Source organism: Podarcis erhardii (genome assembly GCF_964252035.2).
Source record: "Podarcis erhardii genome assembly, chromosome: 1".
NCBI lineage: Eukaryota > Metazoa > Chordata > Lepidosauria > Squamata > Lacertidae > Podarcis > Podarcis erhardii.
This window is the reverse complement of record NC_138497.1, coordinates 93,115,970-93,141,423: the sequence shown is the minus strand read 5'-3', so window position 1 is coordinate 93,141,423 and position 25,454 is coordinate 93,115,970. Positions and strand designations below refer to the sequence as shown.

Sequence of the window (25,454 nt, the reverse complement as noted above, 5' to 3'; positions counted from 1 at the left end):
CTTCTTAGTCCTCTGTAAGGAAATCTCTCTCTCTCTCTCTCTCTCTCTCTCTCTCTCTCTCTCTCTCACACACACACACACACACACACACACACACACAAAGTTCCATCTGTTCTTTTGTGGAGGTCTTTGACACTAGAAGAACATTGGTTGAAGTCTCCAAAGACAACATTTTTAGGGCTCCTGGATGCTCTTGGGTAGGACAATAAATGATATTGCCCAACCAAACTTAGAAAAGCTCCCCTATCCAGCAGAGTCCCTTTACTTATTTTCAGTAAACACTATGTCTATGTGACTGGAAAATCCCACTTTCACTCTGTTCTTGACTTGCCTACAGTCACATAGGCTTGGATGAAACTCTGACCAAGATTTAGCTTAGGCTGTTTTAATTCCATAGGAAGCCCCTAGTACAGATAATGGGAGGATCCTTGAGAAGGGAACATTCAGTTGAACAGTTGCCTTTATTACTTTGAATATTTGCTGAATTGCATGCAAGTGCCACAGTGATCATCTCCACCAAAGGAGAGTTTCATAGAATGTGTAATGAATGTTGAAAATGCCTCCAGTGGGTTGTCTGGTTGAAAACATGCCTTAGAACTGTACTAAAACCTGAAAATCCCCAACAGATCCCAGTCTCCTCCTATAACTTCCCAGGGCAACATTCCAGCAGTGAACTTCTCTTGAAGTTAGAAAATATTTTATTTCATGTGACTCTGAGACCTAAACAGTTCTTTAATGGTGTTCAGCTGCTACAGCCTTCTCAAACCTTCCATGGAAAGTGATCCCAAACACCTATAGATCTTGGCTTTTGCCCTGTACTCCAGTGTTACTGCAACGGAACTTATTTTACATCTACCGCGTGCTTAACCTGTTCTGAAGTTTGCAGTAGATTCTTATGGCAACAGTGCTGGTTAATGCTGCATTTTATAATCAATTTCTGACCCCAGGTATTAACATCTAGCAGGGCTATGCATACAGAAATCATAAATGAGAGGGAGGTGGATTGAAAGAGATCAGAGACAGAGGGAGAAATTGCAATTAAAATATTCTTTTTAGTGCCAAGATACACAAGCAGCACAGTCATGTAGTTCAGCTTTTGGCAGAGTGTACCAGTTTCTTACTCCAAGAGAGGGATTGCACAGTTGAATATTTCTCCTTGTCAAAGTTGCTTAAATGTGGAAAACTAAGGGTCAAACTAGATGTGACACTAATTGTGTGAATATGATTAACTTGAAGCTTTGTTTACAAATGAAATAGCCATGGGCAGGGGGGTGCTTAACAGCAGCAGGACCCTGAGGGGTGAAGAGGGGCGAGTTTAACCCTTTCCCCTCCTAATGAAAATTGTGCTCTTATAATTGCCATTTGTATCTGGAAGGAAGCCTCCTCTCTGCAAATAGCTGCTTCAGCTGGGCAGTATTCAAGACCATGGGATCATGATGGGAGGTGGCGGAGAGTGTTAAAATCTCTTCCCTAAGTTCCTGCTGCAGCTACTAGTAACACTTTTCTTAAAAAAACAACAACAAAACACTCCACATTTTAAAAAATGCCATTAATGACCATTGGTCCATTTAGCTTGGCGTTGTCTACACTGATTGGCAGAGGCTCTCTAGTGTTCCTGGCAGGAGTCTATCCACCCTATGTGGAGATGCCTTCTCTTGGGGATGCATGCAGGAAAATAACCACCTGCCTAGTTTCTTGCCCTGCAGTCTTGCCCTGCAAAGTTGTAAACTAATGACAGAGGCCTTGGACTGACCTGCTATAATTCATTAAGTGCATTATCCAGTTTATTCAATCCCCCCCCCCCACCTTGCTGCCATGTTAGAGACATAATGCATGCGGTTGAAGTGTCAGCAAAGTAGTCTCTGTACCTGAGCAGGATACATTGCAGCCTGTGGAATGCTGACAATGATGCAGCGTAGGCAAAATAGAAACGATTTTTTAAAAATCCATTCAGCTTGTGTTTTGTTGTAAAATAAACAAATACCTTAGATTACATTAGTGTAATGAATAATTATAATCACCCCATCTTGCCTTCATTCCTGGAAAATTTTGTTTAAGGAGTATGGAACCTGATCAGCATCAAGGGCCATTTTGGAAAGAAACGGATCATTGAGCTGGAAGGCTGAAACCTAAACTGAATCTTTTATGAGTCCAAAATTAAGATGATTAGCACACAGCTTGCATGAATGTGGTTGTTGCCAGGTTATTGAGATGCCCCGGGAGTCATGGATTGATATGTTGGCTTGCTGTGTCTTGAATGCTGAATTGGGATGATCTAATTTTAGATAATGCAAAGATTTAGATGTAATTATTTTAGTCTGCCTTGAGTTAGGCTGCAAAGTTGGGTTGCTTAACCAGTTAGAGGAATTGATTCGAAACACTTCAGTGGACTTAAAAAGGTGCCTGCTATTAATTAGTCCCCAGATACTAAAACATTTTGAATTTAAATATGGAAAAATTTTGTAAGAGGCATTTCCTCTTGTGCAATAAGTTGGTGCTTGCTGTGATACTTATATGCATCTTCTCACCGGGGTTGGGGAATCTGTGGCACTCCAGATGTAGTTAGACTCCCATTTGCCCCAGCTAGCATGGCCCCAGTGGTCAGGAATGATGAAGTCTAACAACACCTGAGTATGCTTTTGTAAAGAATATTTTTCCTCATGTGGGAATTAGTAAATTAAAAATAATTAATTTATTTTTAATAGCAGTAGTTATTTCTGAACTATTGTGCCATTTCAGCTGGGACTACTGTTGTTTGTCATTCTCTGCCCACCCTACTTTTTCTGCACTGTGCATGCTGATGGCCACGAAATATGAAGCCCAGTACATTCACCACAAATAGAATGCCTTTCATGTTGGTCCTTGCCACTTTCCATTTGGGACACGTTTGAGCTTAACCACTCAGCCATGATGGCCCATCTGTTCTTCCATACTCCAGACTTGTGCCTTTGTAAATACACAACTACTGACTCTATAAAAGAATGGTAGGGGAAGCTGTAGCTTTCCATGTATCATTGGACTCCAACTCACATCAGCCCCAGCCAGCCTGCTCAGTGGTCACAGATGATGGGAGTTGTAGTCCAACCACATCCAGAGAGCCCCAGCTTTCCCCATTATACTATTCTCCCCCCTACCTTAATACATCTTGTTTGGGAAAATGGAAGCGAAAAAGAATATGTTTGTGAATCATTTGATTTTGCTTTGGGGTGCTTCGGTAGTTAAATGTGTTGTTATCCCTTTTTCCTGTCTCTTAGTTGCTCCCAAATGGTTAATTTTTTTTAAGAAACACACCATTAAAAACATAGTAGATGTGAAATTCTGCAAACAGATATATAATAGTTTGAAAAAATGGACTGCATGGAAATAACTTAGTACGCGTCCTATATATCTCATGCTCACCTTGTGCTCAGCTCCACTTTTTAAATGGGAGGCACTCCAAATGAGTTTGGTTTCAGAATCTTGAAGGTCAAAGTGGGGACTTCGATGTAGAATTCTCTCCCCCCCTCCCTTCACTGATCGTCATTCTTCTGATCTCTAGGAACCATTTAATTCTGCCCTGGAATGTTCAAGCTACCTTGAGCTCCAAGGCCATATGTCTCAGCTGCTTCTCCCCACCCCTTCCTCCATCTGTCTACTCAACGACTTCACAAAACCCTTCCCCCGTTTCCTTTTCGGAATAACTGCTGTTATTTATTTATTGATTTATTTTGCGCCCACTGACAATTTGGGGGAGGGGCTGGCAGCTCCGCTCAGTGGATTAGAGCAGTAAGGTATTGTTCTCTAGTCAGATTAAAAACAAACAAACCCACTGCACAATTTTCTCTGTAGTGTCCTTGTGCCAGCAACTCCTGTGGTTGTGTTCCTACACCATGACTTAGCTCTTGGCATGTTTTGCCTGGTATGAGCTGCACCAGAATTACCGTTTCTCTTCACCTCTTCCAATAGTTGTGTTTTTGTTTTAAAAGTTTCCCTTCTAGGGAAGCATAATAGAGCATCATTGCATCTCGCCCAGAATCTTTTATTTAAAACAGTCAAGAGAGATGTTGCTATCATATGCCTATGCCTAAATCACAAGGCAGACGTCCTTCTGCAGAGGAAGAGCAGATTGGAGACTAGTAAATAATAATAAAAACCATTCCTACACCTGGCAGCAGAAAGGAATCTAATGTTTGCTCTGGGGCAAATTGCTTTGGAATCAGTATAGGCTGGTACTGCATCCGACTTTGTTCAGCTATGCTTAAGGGACACGCTTTTTCATTTGTAGCTGATTACCAACTAATGGGATTTCAAAGATTTCTGGATGTGAATACTTCACATCTCATTTCATTTGATTTTGGGGAGGGGTGGGTGTTTCTCTTATCATACTGATGTCTTGGCTTGGAATAAATCTCATTTCCCTTCTTTTGCCTGAATTGGATGTGCCTCCGCCCTCACCTTGGTTTAATGCCACAGGCTTAATTGACATTGCTGAGGCTTTGGGAAAGGACTGAAGCAGCTGATTGCATGATTGCAAAGGATCAGCCAAAAAAACATAGTTACAGGCCCTTTCAACTGTCCATTTGCATTTGTTTCTCACTTTGGCTACATGTTACACCCTACTTTGTGAAAAGCAAGCTAGCTCTGCCCGTTCAAAACTTTGGAGGCATCGTTCCAATAAACAGAGAAAGCTGGAAGGGATTAAAGTCATATCCATAGGGAAGGACATCCTGTTGTCTATAGTTGGATACCTCTTTTTCTCTATCTCTCAGGACGAGCTGTCCTTAGCATTTGGGGAGGGGCAGGAGAATACAAGGCTGGCCCCAGACATTTTGCTGCCTGAGGCCAAGGGCATTCCCCACCCCAGGTGAGCATTCTTTGAACAGAAGTCAGCCAGAATCTTACGTAATCCAAAGGGCAGCTTTGACGGTGCAGGGCAGACAGTGGGGCCCTTGTACCCCTGTCCTTCAAAGCCATTCTTCCCAGAGTCCACTGCCTGAGACAGCCATCTCTCCCTGCCTAATGGTAGGGCAGGCTTTGTGCAAACAAACAAGATTAGCTGCCACAGGGAGAACTACAGATAAATAACCAGAAGATAAAGCTAGACTGTGACTCTTTGTTCTCTGCATATATGACCTAAGTCCCTTCCTTGCCTATTCACAGGAAGTCTAAATAAGGAAAGCCACACAGCTTTTCATATGATAATTTAAAGTGTAGCCCTGTTTCTATTTTCATATGGCCTGGTTTAGCCACTTTTGGTTTTGTAAGTGAAAACGTATAATGACATAAAGGAAAGGCTAAACTAGACAAGGGTATATTCACAAGTGATGCTAAATGCAAATTCTGAATTTCCTGAAGCTAAGTCAAGTAGCAAGTTGCGTTTAGCAGCATGTGTGCTCCGTTACTCACTGTCAGAAGTGATACTTCCAGAGTAGAAGGGTTGCTGACATCACTTTCCTAAATAATCTTGAGTTTGATCTTTGACCTTTACTGTATTTTGAAAGTATTAACAGTTATTTTCCCTTTAATGAATCACAGAAAGGGACTGCATACACAGACTATATGAACATAAAAATGAATGCATCCATTGTTGAGCACCACCAAAAAAGACTTCTGAGTTAACACTAACTGTGTCTGTTTCAGGTTGGTGTCATGAGATCATGATTAAAAGTGCTGCCATTGTTGTTCTTGTTTTAAACGCCAAAGCTAATAACCTTTAATATTTGCCCACTTGCTCTTTCTGCTTGTCTAACCCCTACAAGTTGTTTCAGAAAACATTGTCACAGAAGGTTCTTTGTAAGAGAATGAACGAATGCATCATTATTTGCAAGGACAAGTGTTCTTTGACTATATTTGCAAAGCAATTCTTTGTCATCTACCGGGCCTTGGAAGAGTGTAAATGGGCTTTTAATCCTTGATTTGTGTGAGTGATATTTTCTTGGGGAGAGGGAGTTGTCATCACCTTGTTATTTTGTTCATCATGAACCTTCCTTGCAGAGTTGACAGCTGTCGCACAGAAGCTCTGTACTTGAGTAACTGATTTTTTTAAGTTTCCATCTGTGAAATGTCGCTTATATTTTTTCTCTTCCCATACACAGTGAGTGCCTGGGAGCAAGGGACCCATACTGCGGCTGGGATAGGAAGCAGAAGCGTTGCACCACCATTGAGGACAGCTCCAATATGAGCCTGTGGAGTCAGAATATTACCGAGTGTCCTGTAAGTGGAAGGTTAAACCAGTAATGGATAAATGTATGACAAATGCTATTTGGGGTTGATAAATCTGAACAGTTGCTGCACACCTCAGGATGTGCTGAAGGCACATGAGACCACCGCCTTGTGGAAGCTAAAATGGTTTGAATCAGATCAGTGCCAGGCTGGGAGACCTACAGGTTGGGAGGCTTCCTGGAGTTCCACAATGGAAGAAAGGTGGAATATAAACGTAAGAATAAATAAATCTATGAAGTTGTTTCCCACACTGCAGTGGTGAAGTTTGTAAATGTGTGGGCCAGGCAGCTGATGTCTCAGTGTGTTCCAAGGGCACACTTTCACGAGGTTTGATGGCACAGGTATGGAGGGAAGCCCTGTCACATGTCTGATATGCATGATTCCAATGGTGTGGGGCGGGGGAAACAAATTAATACTACCATGGTTTGTATGATTTCTTTCTCAACCACTCATTCATATTTCATGGCTCCCTCTCTCCTGGGAACTGCAATTGGTGTAAGGCTAAAGGTATGAAAATGGATTATGGTTATACACACCCTGTATATTAAAGTATATTATTTCCCCCCAAAGAATCCCATCACTTTGGTTTGTTAAGGGTGCTGGGAATTGTAGCTCTGTGAGGGGTAAACTGCAGTTCCCATGATTCTTTGGGGAAAGTGTATGCTGCTTTAAATGTATCTGCAGCTGCTGTTTATGCAATTGTAGCAATTTTTGCATGGCAGTCTTGCTCAAGGGTAACCAAAGTGGTGTCTTCCAGATGTGTTATCATCATTAGCCAAGCTAGCTGGGGCTGATGGCAGTTGTAGTCCAACAACATCTAGAGGGCACCATGTTGGCTATCTGTGGCTTGGCCATTTGAAATTTAGACGAAGTGTTGAGATGGAAAAGCCATTGTGACGAAATGCGTTAGTACCTTGAACCAGATCTCCAAGGTAGAAGGGAGGTGCACGTAGGAATACCCAAATGCACTCCCCCCCCCTTTTTAATAATGTTACTTTCTGCCATGATGCAGCTTAGCATGCTGAGGCAATATATAGCTAAGGTTGCAGAGGGTTATATCTGCATCATGCCAGTTAGATTTTAAGTTGCAATGCTGGGATGTTTATTCTTCTTATCATTCTTGGTTCCCAAGCTCATTCTTTCCCCCTAGAGAGCATTAGTCATTCCTTCAATCCATCCTCTACTTGGCAAGCTTACATTTTCTTTTCCCCACCCCGCCAAAGCTGGTTTTAAGGGATTGCCTGTTTATAACCTTCCTGTGCTGTTCTTGGGATATAGTGCTTCTTGACTGCACATGCTGTTATCTCCCTCAGCTTAATGCCTGTGCCTGTTGATAGGTGTGTGAAGTGTTAATCCTCTACTTGGAAAATGTCTGGCCTGGCCAGGTGGGGAGCCTTCCAGTTCCTCTCACTATCATTGTTTCAAGGTCTTTGAAAACTGCTGAAAATGGCTCCTCATGACTCCTTTGAGTTTTAGAAATGACACCAGGGATGGGAAGGTTTATGTTTAATATGCAGACAATTTAGAAGTTTAGTTGTTATTGTACACCATATCTTGAGAGAGGAATCCTAGAGATGCATGCTGAAAAAAGTTAACTGGAGCATCACTGGCTCAAGAAATTGTGCTCTTTCCACATCAGGCAGTGAATGATTATAGCTTAGTTCATACGTTTCTCTTCTTTAAAATGCGCAACTCTTCCCACGGTCTGTTTTCACACCTCCCCGATGTGGGGAAATGATGCTAGATGGTTGTAATCTTGTGTTTTCCTCCATTACCATGGCTACCATCTGATGCCAGAGGTCGGTTGTGCTGGTATGAAGTGTAGCAGCCATGTCGTTGTACTCATAAGAACATAAAAAGTGCCTTAAAAAACATAAAAAGAACACAGTGGCCAAACCCACAAGCAGGACCTAAGCACAAGAGCAGTCTCCCCCCCCCCCCGTGGTTTCCAGCAACGGGTATTCAGAATCATACTGCCTCTGACCACAGAGGCAAAAGCATCATGACTAGTAGCTATGCATTAACTTATTGGGCCATCACTGCCTCCTGTAGGAGAGCGTTCCATAGCTTACGCTTGCCGCATGGCTTCTTTGTTCAGGAGCTCTGCTGTGCCGTCCTGGCCACTATCCTGATCCTGCTTTCCCACACTGCCACTCCACCTGCTTTCTCTTCCTCCCCTGCCACTTTGCTCACTCTGTTCCTCTCCTCCCACTTCACAAGGCCATAGCAAGGAAGAGTGGGGATCCTTGTATTATTATCTCTTAAAAAAACAAAACAAAACATTCAGCTTTATATTCTGCCCAGTGAAGTGCTAAAGCTTCAGCCACTCCCAACACTCCCAACACCCCCAGAACAACACATCACCTTCATTTCACTACAGTGTGGGAAAAGAAGATGTTTGGTGCACCGGAAGCTCTGCCAGTGCTTCCCTGATTGCATGCCCAACTGAATGTTGTTGTTGGTTTGCTTAAAGGAAGAAAAAGGGAAATTGCAGTGACTGGCAGACATCAGCCTCAGAATAACCACCCAAGAGCTAGCAATACTCCAGTTTCCCACCACACCGTCATCTGCCAGTGACTATGGGACACCCCAAGGTGTGCAGGGCCCCAGACTTGGGCCTCACAGTCCACCAGTCATGGTGCTGTTGTTGCCTTCTTTCGTATGACACTGACTATTTTGATAGGTTACCAAAGTGTGTGGGACTGGATCAACAGAAAGCTTATGCTGGGAAGTCGATGTATGAGTCAGGTGTATAATCATGAGTGGCTTTCAAATGTAAGTTGCATATATGGCCTAGGACCCTTGTACCTATGGGATTGCCTCTCCTGGTTGGAGGACCTTATGATCCAAAAATAATAACATCTTGGAGGTCCTGGGCCTCAAGGAGATTAGACTGGCCTCAACCAGAGCCGAGGACTTTTCAGCCATGGCCCCAACCTGTGGAATGCTCTGCCACAAGAGACCAGGGCCCTGCGAGATCTGACATCTTTCTGCAGGGCCTGCAAGATGGAGCTGTTCCTCCAGGCCTTTGGCCGGGGTCTAGTCTGACTCCCCCTCTTTCCTTATAAGAACTTGCATGAAAGTGGCCCCCAACTTTCCTCACAGGCTCATGTAAAATCAGTACAAATAGACCGGTGAGCATTTAAGGTCCCCAACCCTAATTTGCGGGTTGCCATCTGATTGGATTTCACTTTGATTCTGATTTGATTTTAGGATGTATTTTAATTGATTGCCTGATTTTATGTTAATATGTTATATATTTGATGTTAGCTGCTCTGAGCCCAGTTTTGGCCGGGGAGGGCGGGGTATAAATAAAATTGATGATGATGAAGAAGAAGAAGAAGAAGAGGAGAAACAGTAGTGCACATCTCTTACAAGCCTTGTGCATCAAACATGTCACTAGTGCTGTCTTTTTCTTACCTCTTAACAGTGCAGAGGAGGAATGGGGAACCTGTTGACATACAGGGGGTGGGGAGGGGGAGATTGGACAGTAGGTTATTAAAGGCCCTACAGCAGTCATAGATGTGTGCGTGCGATGCAGCAATACAGGCCACAGCATTCATTCCAATTAGGGCCATCTTAATGCAGCTCCCCTTGCTTCCCCCTTTACATTGCACAGCCTGGGCAGCAGCCGTAAAGGCACCTTTAGCAGCCATTAACACACCAACTGGCAGTCTTCATGGATCACTTCAAAGCACATTATGACTTAATTTAACAGTGCTGATGTGCACCGTATGTGGCTATCGCTTTAACCATCAGCAGGTGGCAAATTACTTAATGCTGCTGTAAGGAAGACTGTGGTCAAAGGAAGGGGAAGTCTGGGTGGTAATGCAGCTGCTGAAGTTTGTTATTATGGTTGTAACTTGGAGGTGTATGCAGGGCACATGGCCAGCCTGACTGTTGTGTAAAGGGAAGCAAAGGGCTGCTGGGTGTAGCATATGCTCTCCAGTACGGTCTTCCCCTGCAAGATGCCTGCGACTCCAATGCACTTTAGGCTTTCAGCTTGGGTAATAATGACTCATTTATTACACTTCTTCCCTCCTCTTTCTCCAAAGAACTCAGAGCAGCATATGTGGGGCTCCCAGGTGGTCTCCGTTGAGGCAGTCCACAGAGCCACACCAGTTCAGCTTCAGCAGTCTCCCTGTGTACTGTGCCTTGAGAGCCTTCTCTGGTCATCCACTTAGGTCCTCTGCAAAACAAATGAGGTGGGACATTGTGTCACAGTCAGAAAACTCACAACTTCTACGTGAGTTTTCATTCTTGGCTGTGGTATCAAAAGTTAGCGGCCGCTAACTTTATGTCAGTGGTTCTTCAGGTGTTCTCTAGGAGCTTAAGGTTGATACAAAAGAATAGTTTTCTCTTGCCCTTCTACCCCTTCTTCCAGGGCCAAGCTGCATGTTATACATTTACTTTGACCTGCCATGTCTTATCTACACTGGGCAAGAATGAAGAGTGTCAAGCTATGCTAGCCCCATCTCCTCCATGCAGTAAAGGGAAGCACCATGCTCCATCACTTGTGCCAAGAATCAGTGGGAAGCTCAATGGTGTAACCTAATCTTTCTGCAAGAAATTTACATTTCTGTAATCTGCTGTGGCAGTGAGCCCACTCTCCTCCTATGAGCTGCTTGCCTTTAGGTTGAAGGCATACACTAACGCTGCCAGGAAAAAGAGCCTGTCTATTGTGTCTTAATGTTACACTTGAGGAGACTTCTAGAGTTGTTGTTGTTGCTGCTGCTGTTTTTTAATTACACAGGTTCACTCTGTCAAAGTCTTCTACCTGCTGCTCTAAGTTAACATGGATACAGGAGGCAACTACCTTGGAGTAAATAATGGCAGGATGTAGTATAGTCATCCTCCCATCTACCTCCCCAGCAGGGGTGAGTGAGAAGGGAGAAAATAAGAGGAACAGATGTGTTAATATTCTTAGTAGCTTGCATTTCTTGCTAGTAGTTCCTTATTTAACTAGCTTTTGCTCCAGTCCACCCCCTAACCCTGCCCACACACACAATGAAGGTTTTCATATCATATTGACAATTGCCTGTGCTTGCCTGTGCTTTTTTGGGAGCTGGAACCCAACGACACCTGGAAGGTGACACCCATGCTTTAGAATATCCAGAAGTAACTTTATCACCCCAATTCTTATATTGGGTCATCTCCCCCCGCCCTGCCACTTTATTCTGGAAGCGATCAGGGGCAGGCTTTGGGCTTCTTTTTTCGGACCATGTGAGATTAAGCCTTCTTAATTTCATGGAGAAAATAAAAGTTTTAGCTGTTTCCTTTTCACCACAAAGCTGAAAAATGAGGTGCACACAGGGGGTTTCCTCCCCTCTCCGGAAAAGAAGAGTATATTTCCTTGACTCATTTTTCATTTTCCTGTACCATTTTGTGAAGAGAAATAGGATAAAGCAAAGCAATATTTCTGCCTGTAGGGGAAAATGTGTGTATTAGTGCAGCCTCATAAATTCTTTTTATAGGGCCCTTTTGCTGCTACTTCCAATTAGACACTAAGGGAGGGAAGTCATAAGAGGACACTCTTGGGAGTCCAGGCTGCACTGTGGTAGTGACGTTGGCTGAAAATATAGGAATGTACATGGGAGGATTGTTGTAACCATGGGAGCAGCAATACGAAGGTTTTGGACAAGAAGCGTTGAACTTGAAGAGCAAGGGGTGTCTCACCTTTTCAAATAGCTTTTCTAGCGAATGCTCCATATCTCTGAAGTGATACTGTCTTTAATGTTTTGGTGTTTTTTTTGAAAAATAAATTGTTATTCTTGTTTTAGATGCTTTCTCTGAGATCCATTAGGAATTTATGCTTTGAGTAGCATGCAGGAATTGGCTCTTATTCTTCATATAAGACATAGCCAGCTGTGATTAATGGAGGATTCTATTACTTGGATCAAGGCTTCAGAAATTAATTCTATTAAAGATGGTGTTTAAATCTCTCCCCAACCATTTTTTGTTTAAACCTGGTTGGCAATGCATGAACTACAGAGGAGCCACTAAGGAGGGCTGTTTTCTGACTAGAACAGTGCCTATTTTCTTAATCAGAATCCTAAACAATTTATTCTAAAGAAATTGCTACAAACCGAAGGCTGGAATCATAATCCATATGTTGTTTAAGGTGGTGGTGGTGGTGGGTAATAAATAGGGTTTTTGCATGTAAAATTGATTTGTTTTGAAATTTTCCATGTTTGTTTAATTAAAATGTGGTTGCTTTCTCTATGCCAGCTACAATCCAATAATTGTTTCTCGGGTTCCCTGGTATTTTTCTTTTTCTTTCTGTGCTTCTTAATTAAAGCACTACGCCAAATTATGTCCTTGATTTCTGAGCAAAGTACATGAGAACAGCTCTGCTGGATCAGAGGTTCCGTGCAGGCTGCAACAGTCTGTTCCGAACAGCATCCAGCAAAACAAAATCCAGCAAGCATCTTGCCTAAATAAAAGCTAAGAAAAAAACCTGATTTGTTTTAATTAAAGTGAACACATCTGGACTTAGAGTTACATCTTTAACTGTGCCCCGCTCACTTCTTATCTTAAAGCAAATAAAGCTGAAATATTTCAAAGTAGCTTGGTATCTTTATGAAAGCTTTTGTTTTCCTGATCCGGATTCGCTTTGCACTCATTGGTGCAGATCTTGTGCATGAGCCCAGTTCCCTGTTCACATCAGTAGAGAATGCTCAGGAGGCTGAATGACCAGTGCTAGACTTTTGAGAATGCAAGTAAACTCTTTGCAGATGGGAAAAACATGTGAGCGCAATGGAGATTCGAATAGCCATAGCTCAGTGACGGATTATCTGCTTAGCAAGCGGAAGGTCCCAGGTTCAATGCTAAGCATCTCCAGGAAGGGCTGGGAGCAAACTTTGCCTGAAGCCCTGAAGAGCTACTGCTAGTCAGGAATAGGCAATACCCAGCTCGATGGAGCTGGTGGTCTGACTCCTGTGTTTCTTCATGTCCCACAATCCACCCCATTCCATGAATTCCAGCCTTCTGTCTCTTCTCTCCTTGTTAAAACAGATTGCTGAATTTAGGAGAAATTGAAAACATGGTGTTAATATGTAATAATGTGCACAAGTAATTTATTTGCCTTGCCACAAATAAGTTGATTGGAGGTGTGCTATAGCTTTGTCTACCTAGTCGCATGACAGGATTGGTTCAAGTACTTCTAATAGTGCCAATAAATAGTATACTACAAAGCCTCCTGCTGTAATATTTTGAGTGGCTTTCTCACATATGTGCTCATATATCAATGACTCTGAAGTGCCACTTTGGTGTTTGAGATTTATGTGCCTCTAATTGACATTTGACGGTTCTTGATCCAATAAATCAGGCATAGGCAAACTCGGCTCTAAAGATGTTTTGGGACTACAGCACTAGTCCTGTTAGCTAGGGATGATGGGAGTTGTAGTCCCAAAACATCTGGAGGACCGAGTTTGCCTATGCCTGCAATAAATGATATACAGACAAAATCCTTCTTCCATGCATGGATCTCCTTCTCTTGTTTGTGGTGACAGGCTCATTGGTTGTTGTCTGCCTCAAGGAAGCAGCTGGGCCACCTCCCTTGCCCAAACAGCCTTCCAAGACAAAGAGCACTTTGTTTCTTCAAAAGGTCATGTTTATGCACCACCACAGGTGCATGCCACAACACTTCAGGTGTGTGTGTGTGTGTGTGTCTGTGTATACAAATGATAGTGGTGAAATTGGCAAGGCTTCCTAGAAAAAGTGTGACGTTGTCATACGTTTATCACAATAGATTTCAAAGACCAGTAAATAAGCTTTTCTTTAAAACAAAACTACTATTTCTGCTACTTGTGCACTTATCATCCCTTCAAATTCAATAAATGCAAGCTGGAAAAAATAACAGAAGGTATGGAGTGATCCATAACCAGGAGAGTAACTTGGACCTGCTAAAATCTGGTGAAAAATCCCAAACATAGGAAAATCAGAAGCTTCTCTACACATGAAAGTTCACAATTTTAGAAGAGGGCTAAATTACACAGGACACTTCTCCATTACTTTATTAATTCTGACCTGCTTATTTTCTGAGAACAAAAAGAAGAACCCTTCTGGTTCAGACCAAGAGTTCACTTAGCCCAGAATCTTGCTTCCCACAGTGGCCAGCATGATGGTTGTTGAAAACCCCACAAGCAGAGCCTGAAAGTAATTGCCCTCCTCATCTGGTCTCTCAGGAACTGGTATTCAGTGGTGTGCTGCCTCTGAAACTGGAGGTAGCATATTGTCACTGTGAGTAGTAAGACCTATGATCTGTGAATTTCCTAAAATTCCCCTCTTAAAGGTAAAGGGACCCCTGACCATTAGGTCCAGTTGTGGCCGACTCGGGTTGCGGCACTCATCTCGCTTTATTGGCCGAGGGAGCCGGCGTACAGCTTCCAGGTCATGTGGCCAGCATGACTAAGCCGCTTCTGGCGGACCAGAGCAGTGCACGGAAACGCCGTTTACCTTCCTGCCGGAGCGGTACCTATTTATCTACTTGCACTTTGATGTGCTTTCAAACTGCTAGGTTGGCAGGAGCAGGGACTGAGCAACGGGAGCTCACCCCATCACGGGGATTCGAACCGCCAACCTTCTGATTGGCAAGTCCTAGGCTCTGTGGTTTAACCCACAGCACCACCCGCGTCCCAAAATTCCCCTCTTAATGCAGCCTTTAAATGGGCAGCCAGCACCATCTCTGATTAATTACAGGAAGGACAAGTTAGCTGAGATGGGAGAGTTAGGACTGCAATAAGGCTTTCCCTCCTAGCATCCTCCTCTGTGCCAGAGAAGAAGAAGAAGAAGAAGAAGAAGAAGAAGAAGAAGAAGAAGAAGAAGAAGAAGAAGAAGAAGATGATTATGTGCTTCTTCAGCATTTAATCGTGTCATCTTTCTGCTATTAATCTTGCCCAGTTTGTCTTCATCTTGCTTAAATATGTGATGTTCCTAACTAAGCCAAGTAGTCCAGCTGAGCATTATCCAGAGCGGAGAAATCTCAGCACAAGACTCCCCCATGGTGCTTATTGTTTGTGTACTGCTGAATTAGAGTGTAGTGAAAACAAAGCTTTGCAACAGATGTTTAAAGTCCTCTGACTACAGTGTGATGAGCATAACGACAGACCTAAATTACTTCCATGTCAGTTCTCATAGTCTTGAGATGGGGGTGGTGGCTGCTTATAGGAAGAGCCAAGGGAGTGCTTAACTGCCAGAAAGAGAGAGGAGCGGGGAAGTTGGAGATAGAAACTTATGATTTGTAAACCTAAATGCCTTACTAATTCATTGTGTGTTTTTGGAGTTGCCTCAGGTAAGAGGTATAGTGTTTTGATTCTCTTGTGAGATGGAGAAAGTGCCTCTCTACAAAAATAAACATGAACTACTATTAATGGCAGCTGACAAGCTGGTCTGTGGGCAAGTGCCCCTCTAGCTTTGCTTTGCTGCTTCAACTGTGGATGGTGCTATTTCCCCTGACAGGTAAAAGCAGGGGTCAGCAACCTTTTTCAGCCATGGGCCAGTCCACCGTCCCTCGGACCATGTGGTGGGCCGGACTATATTTTTTGGGGGGAGGAATGAATGAATTCCTATGCCCCACAAATAACCCAGAAATGCATTTTTAATAAAAGCACACATTCTACTCATGTAAAAACACCAGGCTGGCCCCACAAATAACCCAGAGTTGCATTTTAAATAAAAGGACATATTCTACTCACGTAAAAACACACTGATTCCCAGACCGTTGGGGGCTGGATTGAGAAGGCAATTGGGCCACATCTGTGCCCTGGGCCTTAGGTTGCCTGCCCCTGGGCAAAAGCTTCTTCTAAGAGGAATGTGTGGAACTCCAAAACCAAATCCTTTTTACCTTCTGTACCTGTGGCGTCATATTGTGTGCAGTCAGCATCACACAGGGGTGCACTGTGGGAGTAGCGGAAGTTATCTAGCACAGATGAAGCACTTTGGTACAACACACATGTAGCACTGTGGCCAAAATGATGCTGATTTGAAATGTGGAAGCCACAAACTGAAATGGTTGCCACTGCTTTTTAAATTTCAGCTGAAATGAAGAGTTCAGAATCAGACCTTAAGAACATGTGCAGTTCATTTAAGTCTTCTGTTCTCATTGGATATTTATTCACTTATATCTAGGGTACTGCACACACAGTGACTGTGTAGTGAACTTGGTTGGCCTAAGAAATTTTGCTGCCTCAGGCAGGGGACAAGCTGGTACCCTCTCCCTTTCAGATGCAAAATCTGATTGATTGATTGATTGATTGATTGAGTTGAATATTACTTTCAATTTGGCAACAGGACTGCATTCTCTGCTACACCTGAGGGCGGTGGGCTAGTTTAGGGATGTACAGAGCAGGACACAAAGCACACACAACTCTGTCCCTTGTTCCACCTTACAGCCCATCCCTCAGCATCTCCTGCCTGAGGCAGGAATAGCCTTCCTCTGTTTAATGGTAGGGCTGGCCCTGGTAGTGAGGGCTCATTCCTTAGTTTATGTTATTCTAAATACGAGTATCTGTGAGGGAGTACTGACATTGTGTTTTTCTAGAGAGGGGTAGGAAAGATTCTCAGACATCTCCTTGCCTCGACTGCAACTTTGCCCTCATGGGCAACTTACGATGCACAGACTCACCGTGATGACTTCTCTTTATTTAAATTAGGTGAAAAATCTGATGGTGGATGGCCAGTTGGGGGCCTGGTCCCCGTGGCAACCGTGTGAACACTCGGATGGTGACAGCACAGGCTCCTGCATGTGCAGATCGCGGTCGTGTAACAGCCCTCAGCCTCAGTGTGGTGGACGTGACTGTGAAGGAGCCAGGATAGAGATTGCAAATTGCTCAAGGTACCTGAACGTCTTTTATATCTTGTATATGCAGGAAGAGTGAAAAGTTATTCCTTTCATCTGTCTACTGACTGTTATTGCCTCTTTCTTGGTCAAACTCACCTACAGAGCACAAAAGTCACTTAAAATTAGGAAGCGGAGGTTACAGGAAAAGAAGCAATGTTGCTACAACTTTAATATTCTGCTGTATAGAGCACTAGTTCAAATCCCCACACAGGGATGAAACTCACTGGGATAGTTGAGGCCACTATTTCTCAGCCTTGTCTACCTCTTAGGGTTGCTGTGAGGTTAAAAGAGGGAAGCCAAGTATACTACCCTCGTTTCATTGGAGGAAGGGCAGGCATAGAAGCATAATAAAAATAAATATCATGTCACTGGAGGGATTTCTCAAATACCAAGTGAGTTTACTAGGAAACCTGACACTGTGAAACTACTGGCAAAGAAATCATTTTCAAAGTCTCACTTATAGATTGGAGTAATTAATCTGGAATAAATGCCACCCTTGGTTCTTCCCCATTACACCCCCCATTACGAGTTTGAATTATAGAATCACCACTTCATACTACAAGGGTTCTTCCAGTCAATTGTGATAGCAGTGATCAGAATAGCGATTGCCACAGAACATATCTGGCTTGTGGGCATCTAGCTAGTATATTCATTATGTACCTCACACTTCCAAACTGTTACAGATAAACCAGTAATAGGGACCAGCAGTCCTCCCCATGTTGGTTGACTGCCACACTCATCGGCCCTCACCACTGGCCAGGTCACCTTGGGCCGATGGGAGCTGGAGTCCCAACATCATATGAAGGGCCACAGATTCCCCAGCGCAGATATAAAACATTAGAAAAGGATAGATTTATCTTTCTCTGCCCCCACCCCAAGTTGCAGGAGTTCACGTAGTTTTGCTTTGTTTGACCAAGAAAGCTGCATTAACTTCATTAAAGTAATACATCACATTGCCTGCGGTACAACTAAATTATAAAAACATAATCAATTGTTACGCCTTGCTTCTTCTGATAGTTTTCTCTTAACAGATGGCATCATGGGAGTCCTAACACTGTTTAAATACTGAAACAAGTGAAAGCAGTATAAACAATATTTTTAAAAAATGAATGGCTGATCATTTAAAGCTTGGCTAATAATAATAATGTGGTCATTTATTATTAGCATTACTACTACTACTACTACTACTACTACTACTACAACTACATTTGTACCCTGCCCACCTGACTGGGTTGCCCCAGCCACTATGGGCAGCTTCAGCCTATTCTTGTTAATACAACTGATATTGTGTAGCTTGCTGAATTCAACTGGCAGCCCTTTTGTTTGCTGTGGATCACTGAGAGCTAGCTTTTGCATCTGTTGTGCTCCCTGAATCAATGTCATCATTACCACATTGCATGTGTGTGTTTTTCCCCCACTTTCATGGTCCCCATCACGTATCTTTATTGACCATTTTGCATTCATATCCAATTTAGATTAGGAGAAACTATTTTGGGGAGACCTAAACACATGCACACACACTGTAAGCTGTAGGGATGCCATTGTGCAATTTGACCATCTTATCTGTCACACCTGGCGGGATTTAGTCTGTCTTTTTTCTTCAGGCTTGTGTAGACACTTCTGTGTAGCAACTACTAGCTGTGTTTGCTGGATGTGGATGCTGCTGTGGTCTAAACCACTGAGTCTCTTGGGCTTGCCTATCAGAAGGTCAGCGGTTCGAATCCGCACGATGGGGTGAGCTCCCGTTGCTCTGTCCCAGCTTCTGCCAACCTAGCAATTTGAAGGCATACCAGTGCAAGCATGTGGGCCTTTGTGGATCAATCTTCTTTTACATTTTCTATGCTCTTGATCAGCCATTCTTACAGCTGGTAGAATTCTACCATGTGGAGCATCCTCTAGCCTGCAAGAGACATAAGGCAGCTGATGCAATCATTTAATCATTGCCAACAACATGATCTCCAAAAGTGTGGGATACCACAAGATTAGCCTGTAGGAAGTGGATGAGAAATGCATTCAGTGTTAAAATTCAGTGACTGTTAAGAAATACAGCCATATGATCATCTTACACTCATTGCAGGTCTAGTATTTCAATTTTAACTGTCTTCGTATGGCATTGCTAGGCTTTCATGACAAAGTTTAAATAAGAGTTTTAGTTATAAATGAGATCTAAGGTTGCAAATGCCACAGTGCTGATGAAAACCTTCTTGAAGATTGTCTACACTTTGAATATAAATTGAGACTTCCTCCTTTAAAAATCTTAATCTTCAAAACAAAATATGTGCATATACAGTTGAATTTCATTTATCCAAATGACATGGCAACTATCCAAAACATTTGGCTAATCAAATGTTTTGCTATATGGATGGATGATTTTAAAAGGGTTTAAAACTACACACAAAACATGGAATGATTTTAGAAATATATTACTTAGTTGAGTTTTGGATACTGGTGGCTTTGATTTCTGTGGCTTCCCCCTACCCACTTAAGGGGTGTGATAGAAAGCATTTATTCATTTATTGTAATCACATATTTTAAGTTTTGGGTACCATGTCTTTCTTAGACGGTCAAGGAAACAATAGGCAAAACATGGGTTATATCACAGTTTGTATGGAAGTCCTTTTTTATTTCCTCACCTTCTTATGAAAGAAAAGAGAAGAGTGCCAAGAGAATGGGAGAGTTGATAACGGACTTGAAAACCATGAAGGCTACGCAGGTTTTAATTTAAGCTTCCTGCTGCAGCTGGTGCCTTGCCGGGTACCCATTGGTTGCCAAGCACTTTTATTAATTCAGTCAATTCTTGGAAAATCAACACATCTGTTCACCAGCTCAACTTTCAGGACCACAAGAAACAGGACAGCATGTGATATGGACTTGAGAATGCACTGTAGAAAATAGTTGCTCTGTCACTTGCTCAGGACCACTGAGGTGAAAAGCAGGAGTGTGCTATGGCAAAAGGGAAACTACATTTGGTAAAATAACAATTATTTGGTGTTGGATGAGGATTGGGTATAACTTTGCCCCTGAAATGTCTTTTCTGTTGCGACTCTGCATTTCTAAGGAAAGACACATACCTACTCTAAGAAAGAAGAATATGTTCCAATCATTTTCAAAATAATTGACCACCACAGTATCTGTCTTTCCTTTATTAAATGGGCCCTGACATTAACACATCATTTGGGAATCTAGGGTTCTGTGAGCTAAAAGGCAAATGTAAAATGAGAGAAATTTGAACAAGTATTGGGCAAGGAGAACACCTGAAATTGGAGGAAAGTTTCTTGAGAAATAGCACCTCACAGATGGTTTAGCAGTCTGATTTGTCATATTCCAGGCCCACCAATAGAATGCTCTATTAATCCTAAGAGTGTTCCCTGAATCTTCAAATGACCGTAAAAATAGTCTTGTCTTTATGCTTAAGAAAATACTAACTGATGTTTTAAACTGCTTGTGTTTTTTATTTTATTTTATGCAATTACAGTATGTCTATTTTTTAGTTTCTCATTGTTGTTTTTTAAAAATGTAATGCATTCTGAGCCTTTAGAATACAATAAATAAATGATTCGGTGCTTATAAAGCTTTATTATGTGTAGCAAATACTGCTTCTGAAGTTGCCTAAGTGAGGTCAGGGCATCTTTCATCTCTTATGCCCAAGCCTTTGTAATTCTTCCCCTTCCAGCACCCCACATATTCGATTCTGCAGGTTTTTCTACAACACCATGACATCTTTTAAAAAAAAGTTTCATAAGGAACTCAAGAAATGATACAAAACTTTGCAAATTTATGAGTAATGGAGGGTAGAAAAATGTAACCCTCGCCTGCCCTTATTATGTTTAGCATAGGCTTAAATCTGTTCAACATGAAATTGCCATGGATTTTGTTTGTTCAAATTTAAAAGCTGGGGAAGACTTAAAAAAAAAAAAAAAAAAAGCACATGCAGAATTCTAACCCTAATCTCTGTCTGTTTCTTGGGCTAATCTCTATTGAAGCGTGCTTCGTAGTGCTAGTCAGTCTCTGCAACCTGTTGGTACTCCAGAGCCAGCAGTGTTGAACCTGGCGTTAAAGTTGAAAAAAATAAGAATTAACCCAGATGCCATGTTTTATCTTTCTTCCTTCCCCCTCCCCTCTGTCAGGAATGGAGCTTGGACACCATGGTCGTCCTGGGCCCCCTGCAGCACTTCCTGTGGGATTGGCTTTCAGGTCCGTCAGAGGTCGTGCAGCAACCCTGCTCCGCGATACGGAGGCAGGGTCTGTGTCGGACAAAGCAGAGAGGAGCGGTGAGAGTCGTTCCCCATCCCTGAACTTCTATGAGACTTTTTTTTTTTGGCTCAGAGCTCTTGTGTTTTCTTTTGAAGGATTCATTACACCACATGGATTAGTGACCCATCCCAGATGTCTTCTCCCATATGAACCTGCCCACTCACTGAGATCATCGTCTGAGACCTCTGCTCCTGGTGACCCTACCTGTAGAGGTTAGGCAGGTGGCAACTGGGGATAGGGTCTTGCCCTGATTGTGGAACACTTCCCCAGAAACACCTGTTTGGCACCCATTCTTTAATCTTTTAGGGAACAAGTAAAAAAACTAATTCTCACCCCCCCAAGCCTTTTGTGAATGAGATTGTGATTTATTGTATTCTTCTACTTCTGCTGCTTCTAGTCTTCACTATTTCATTTACGTTATGTGTGTTTTAGGTTCATCATTGTCATATTGTGTTTCTATATTGATCTCATAATTATTCATTTTTGCCTATAAAGCTGCCTTACAGACCTTTTAAATAAATATAAATATGTTACTGTGTTGCACACCCATATGTCAAAATAATAGTTTGAAACAAGGCCCATAACTTGAAGAAAGTATGGCATTGTTAAGCTGTTGAGGTTGCTAAACCTGAATTTTTTCAGTGAAGTATGCTATGGTGCTACAAAATATTGCCGCTTGCTATTCAGAATGGGAGCTGTTAGCCAGCCATAGATCTCTTGTGCTGAAGGATGAGATAGAAATTTGCTCAAGAAGTGAAATAAGAGCATAAGGATGCTCTAGCCATAACACATGCTATGCTATGCTATGAATAGAGAAAGAAAATAGTATGCATATTTAAAAGGAGAACTGCACATATGCTGCATTTTCATAGGAGGGTTGATAGTCTTTAGATGGCATGCCATTCCCCACACCAGCAAACTAAAATAGTCAGTGCTAACAGAAGTGGAGCCAAAAATGGGCCATGGGGGTAAAATAAAAAACACCCTAAGCGTGCTTGGAAGTCACAGGTATTGAGTGTCAGAAAACCAGGGGTGTGTTTTGTGGGAGATTTGCAGCCAAACCTAACAAATACATATTCTTGATAGTTATCATGAGAAGGGGCTAAGATCATAGAAAGAGAATTGGTAGAGAGGTTCTGCGTGATGTCATTTCCCCTCCTGTCTGGAGAGGAAGGGACACATAATATGTTCCCCCCTCCACCTTACTTTGACCAGCATTGGATGCAGATATGCCTGCTTTTGGTCCAGCTTTAGTTATAATGTAAAGGTAAGTATTTTGCCTGCATAATTTTTACTGCTACTGTAGCTGTGAACCAATGCATCATTATAAAGTAAGTAAATCTTATTTTAAAAGGCCTGATTCTTTGTTAAACATGGTAAGAAGGGGAGAGCCAGCTTATTTTGTAGCTGGACTTGCTCAAAATTGAGGTTTGATCTGGCTCCCCAAGCAAATTTTTATCACGCCCCCAAGACCTCACCAATTTTGGTGGTGGCAAAAAAAACAACAAAGAAAAAGGACAAGGACGCAGCACTGAGATGGGGGTGGGAATACAAGTTGTTCCCTCCCCCAGACATCAAGTTGATGAGCAGGGAGGTGGGGGTTAACTCCCTCTTCTTAGCTGATCTGCATAGATTAGCTGAGGGGAAGCTTTTTGCCTTAGTGTGTCTGTGAGCATGTAAGAATGCAGAGTGGCCACACACACCATTGTTTTGCAGCCCTTGGAGGAGGTTTGGCCATTGATGAATGTGTCCCTCAGGCCAAAAATAAAATGAAATGGTTAGTACCCCAGCTAAAGTTCCAGACAAAAACCTGCTCTGGAATTGCAAATGCAAAAGACATTTCGTATAATTAGTCTGTGTGTCTTCATGTTTGATTAGATCTGTGACTACTGGAAACATAACTTCATTTTTTCCGTTGAAGTAGTGATAGCAATGGTGATTGTATTATGTGATGACTGAAGTGGAGCTAGCACTTTCTTATTTTTAAAATGGGCAAAAGTAGTCGGACAAAAATAAAATTAACTCAAGGAAAGTGCTGCTGAACACAGCTGAATGCCACATTTACCTGGACCAGAGTTCCGGGGGAAATGATCCAGAAAGCCTAGGGGCAGATGAACATGATCTGTTTGGCCAAAACTACTTTCTAACTGCAGAGGAGGCAGGGAGATTGTACTAAATTGTGGGTTCACACAAGCCTTAATGGCTGGGAGGTAAGTCCAAATGAACAAAGTGGAACTGACATGGAATAAATTTGCATAATAAATGGGCTGTAAGACCTTGCTTCTTCTCACGCCAGGTTTGGAAAGTAATGTCTGACCATGATACTATGTGGTGGGTTTCTTGTTTTGTTTTTGAAGTTTTTACAACCTTAAAGCACAGTTACAAATGGCAGGCATAGAATATAAATCAAACAAAACTACAAACTAAGCAAACTGTATGTATATTTCCTATACAAAAAGGAAAATTTTGCAAAGAGAATGGGAGATAGTTAGCTTTGCAAACTTACTAGACTTCAGTTTTTAGGACCACAAATAATTGTGTAATAAGTCTATTCAAAACAATATCTGAAGGATGGGGGCATACTGACAGCAGATAACATTGTGTTACATATACAGTGATGGTTGCCCAGTTTCCATCAAATCTATCAACTCGCTGTACTCTCATAAGGACTTGGCTACTTAAACCCAGCATAATACTTGCTAAACAATAATATAGTTCAGCCATTTATTTTAGGGTAATTGGCATCAGATTATTAGATAATTTGGGATCCTAAAGAGGCCAGTTTAATTACAAGTAGCTGGATTTCTAGCCTAAATTAGTTTGCAATGCTTTAAGGCTTAAGTACTAAGTTAATGGACAGTACTGTCAATACACACTTATAAAGATGTATCTGTTTTTAAAACATTTTATTTTCTTCACCCAGGCAATGCCAGAAAAAAAAATTGTATTATAATGGTACAATGTGAGCATTAGTAGTAGGTTATGAGCACATCTAATTTGGGTATAAACTATCTATGGGTCTTTTGCAGGATAGTTTGCTATACTTAGCAAACGTAAGTCAATGTTAGCTCCTATGATGTTGCTCTGCTGCTATGACCATCCAGTGTTTTTTTTTTAAAAAGGAAATAGTAGTATTACAGTTTTAAAACAGGGTAGAAAACTTGTGTGACTATAATCCCGAAACAACAAACAAAAGAGATCTCATTCATTGTTCATCTATGCAAACAACTTAGAAGTTGTTGCCATCGATAAAGCTGTGTAAATAATAAAATAGTTAAGATGCAAGTATTACAAATTGGGGGAAAACCAGCCTGCTGGAATCTCTAGCCCCTCCAGAATGGACACTAACAAGAATGGCTTAGATCCAGACTAAGCAAGTAATGCTTTTAGTCCCACTGAAATCAATAGGACTAGTTTCTCAAAATTTATTTCCCGTTGATTTCAGTGGGTCTTGCATCTTTTTACTTGTGGTGCTGAAGTTAAATTTCTACTCAACCTGATGTCAGCCTTTTTCTTCCTGGTGTGAACAGTTCCTTGCAGAGTCTTTTACAACTTTCCTTTGGGGTGCTCCAGGACACTGACTTGCATTACTGTTTCCTTATTTCCCTCCCTGGAATTTTGTTTCCATCCAGGTTCTGCAATGAGAACAGTCCATGCCCATTGCCAATCTTCTGGTCTTCGTGGGGCCCTTGGAATAAATGTAGCGCAAATTGTGGTGGAGGGGTGCACTCCAGGCAGAGGTCTTGTGAAAATGGAAACTCCTGCCCAGGCTGTGCTGTGGTACGTTTTCATTCAGATAGGCTTTCGTTGCTGTTTTCTTATGTTCTCTTTTCCTCAGTTCTTTAGGACTTGTCCTATACACCTGGGCTTAGAGAAGAGAGGGAGCTTACAGGTAATTGACCTAGGGGCTAGGTAAGAAGGGAGCTGGCATTTGTCCACAGACAGCTTTCCGGGTCATGTGGCCAGCATGACTAAGCCGCTTCTGGCGCAATGGGACACTGTGATGGAAGCCAGAGCGCATGGAAACGCCTCCAACCGGGCCTTTGTCTATGGAATTTGTTTGCATGTATGAGTATGGGCACTTTATCTAACACATGCGTAGGCCTGTCGCCTCAGCATCGTATTCTATTAAAGAACTGGAAGCAATATCAGACCTTGA

At 42.3% G+C, this 25,454-nt stretch overlaps 1 protein-coding gene across 9 annotated transcripts in view; it reads left to right on the top strand.

Moving 5' to 3' along the window:
* The window catches only part of SEMA5B (semaphorin 5B), a 363,675-nt gene that overhangs the window by 303,470 nt on the left and 34,751 nt on the right, over positions 1-25,454 (top strand). For 8 of the 9 annotated variants that reach the window (XM_081871152.1, XM_081871150.1, XM_081871153.1 and 5 more), the window contains 4 exons: positions 6,075-6,192; positions 16,854-17,035; positions 21,169-21,312; positions 24,928-25,075. In XM_081871152.1, coding sequence (XP_081727278.1) covers positions 6,075-6,192; positions 16,854-17,035; positions 21,169-21,312; positions 24,928-25,075 — 592 coding nt within the window. The remainder of the gene's footprint in view (positions 1-6,074; positions 6,193-16,853; positions 17,036-21,168; positions 21,313-24,927; positions 25,076-25,454) is intronic. The other variant, XM_081871157.1, reaches the window with a different exon arrangement.